The 1,770-nt window shown below is 50.6% G+C and overlaps 1 protein-coding gene across 1 annotated transcript; it reads left to right on the forward strand.

Annotated features, from left to right (window-relative positions):
* Positions 1-215: 215 nt before the first annotated feature.
* Positions 216-963, forward strand: LOC119359448. The gene is made up of 2 exons (XM_037625636.1): positions 216-577; positions 650-963. Exons 1-2 carry the CDS (start codon positions 240-242, stop codon positions 867-869), a joined length of 558 nt encoding a protein of 185 aa, XP_037481533.1. The 5' UTR covers positions 216-239; the 3' UTR covers positions 870-963.
* The last annotated feature ends 807 nt before the right edge of the window (positions 964-1,770 follow it).

Raw genomic sequence — 1,770 nt, forward strand, 5'->3', positions numbered from 1 at the left:
CATTGGACTCGCCCACCCTAATTATCTCGAGCGTCCGATCTAAATTAGAGGGTCATTTTAGCCCCTTTCAAAATTTCTTTTGTGATATCATAGACCAACCCTAAAACCTAGGGATCTGTCCCATCCATTCCGTGTCCGCCACCGCCACTCCACCAAATCCTCCTCACGATCTCCCCTGCCCGATCCACCCAACCAGCCTCCTCCTTTCCCTGATCCAGCGCGCCCGAGCTCCACCTTGCATGCCCGCCTCCTCGTCCTCGTGGCCGCAGCAGACGAACAGGAGGCCTTGCTCCTGCCTCCTTGCTCTCCTCCTCGACCCAAGGAGACGAGCTCCCCCCGAGACCAGCCACCGCATTGCACGCCTCCCTTCGGCTGCCAACCGCGCTGTCGGCGGAGCTCGCTTGAGCAGCCAGCCCTTAGGCCATCCTTGCTCCATCCCGTCTCCCTGCAGCTTTCTCTCCCTTCCTTCACTCTCTCACGATCTCTCTCTCCTGTCGTTCACAGGAAGCCCCGACCTCCCCGCGCCTGTCACGTGCGTCCGGCAGGCAGTAGCAGCAACCAGGCCACTACACCTCATGTTGGTCCCCTCCTTCCTCTCAATTTCTCCCATCTCTCTCACCAGGCCTCCTTCCCCTCTGTGTGCCTACAGGAGCTTCGCCCGCGCTGCCGTCTTGGATTGGATCCTGCCCAGAGCTGCTCATCCGCCTCACCTCCCGTCCTTGCTGCTGATGAACGCGGTGACCGGCGCCCTCCTTCGCGCGTGGCACAGCGCCAGACGCCGCCCTCCGTTGCTGCCTTGCTGCTGTCCATCCGTGCCGCCACGCCCCTGTTTCCTCTGCATCGGAGACGAGCGCCCCGCCCCACGTTGACTGCCCGCTCCCCTGCGCCGTGGATGCGTCGTCCTGCTACGTGGGCTGCCTCATCCACAGCGCCCCTGGCCCAGCTCCAGTTTCGGCCTCAAGGACCGATGTGAGCAGCTCCTCCACGCCCTGGGCTAGATCTTATTTTCGGCCCGCATATGTTGTTTCCCTGTCTGCGAATTTGCTAATTATCCAGGAGTTTATAGTTTTGCAGAAAAACCCTTGGACATCATGCATTTAACATCTCACAAACCGTGCATCATTTGTAAATAACTTATATATGTAAAATGCTTAGAATTTTGTCTAGTTTCATAATATACAATTTTCAACCATGTTAAAAATGTTGTTTGCATTAATTTGCATAAATAGCATGTCAAAATGATTTATTTCATAACTAATTAACCGTAGCTCTGAATTTAGTGAAGTTTATATGTAAATGGGGTGGGAAAAGGCATAGATTACCATGGTTCACGTACTTTGCATGTTTAACAACTCTAAAGTATGGTTTAGGGCAGAACAGTACCAAATTCATAATATGCATATGAGGATTTTTTTTCCGGACTTGTTGCTTGTTGTTCCGGACTCATTTAAACTTGCCTAGATGGGTGTTTTATTATGCTTCACCTCTTGCCATGTTTAACAATATTTAATATTGGTGGGTACATAAATTGGAGAGAACTAAATAATTGAATGTGGTGTTTTTTCAATATGCAACTCGCTGCATATTGAGCTCCACTTAACTTGTAGTTTTATTTGTTGCACTTTGCCTTGCCATGCCATGCCTCTTTAAACCGGACATGCATCATACTAGATTGTGCACCATGCCATGTTTATGCTTGTTGGTCTATGTAGGATCGAAAGTATGTCTAGAGGGGGGTGATTAGACTACTTGACCAAATAAAAACTTAAC

The sequence above is a fragment of the Triticum dicoccoides genome, chromosome 2A (assembly GCF_002162155.2).
Source record: "Triticum dicoccoides isolate Atlit2015 ecotype Zavitan chromosome 2A, WEW_v2.0, whole genome shotgun sequence".
NCBI classification, from domain to species: domain Eukaryota; kingdom Viridiplantae; phylum Streptophyta; class Magnoliopsida; order Poales; family Poaceae; genus Triticum; species Triticum dicoccoides.

What these genes read in the sequence shown, in the direction of transcription:
- LOC119359448 (XM_037625636.1), top strand. Translation starts at nt 240, where the DNA reads ATGCCCGCCTCCTCGTCCTCGTGGCCGCAGCAGACGAACAGGAGGCCT. An exon ending in ACCAGGCCACTACACCTCAT is followed by an intron (nt 578 to 649) that starts GTTGGTCCCCTC and finishes GTGTGCCTACAG; the next exon opens with GAGCTTCGCCCGCGCTGCCG.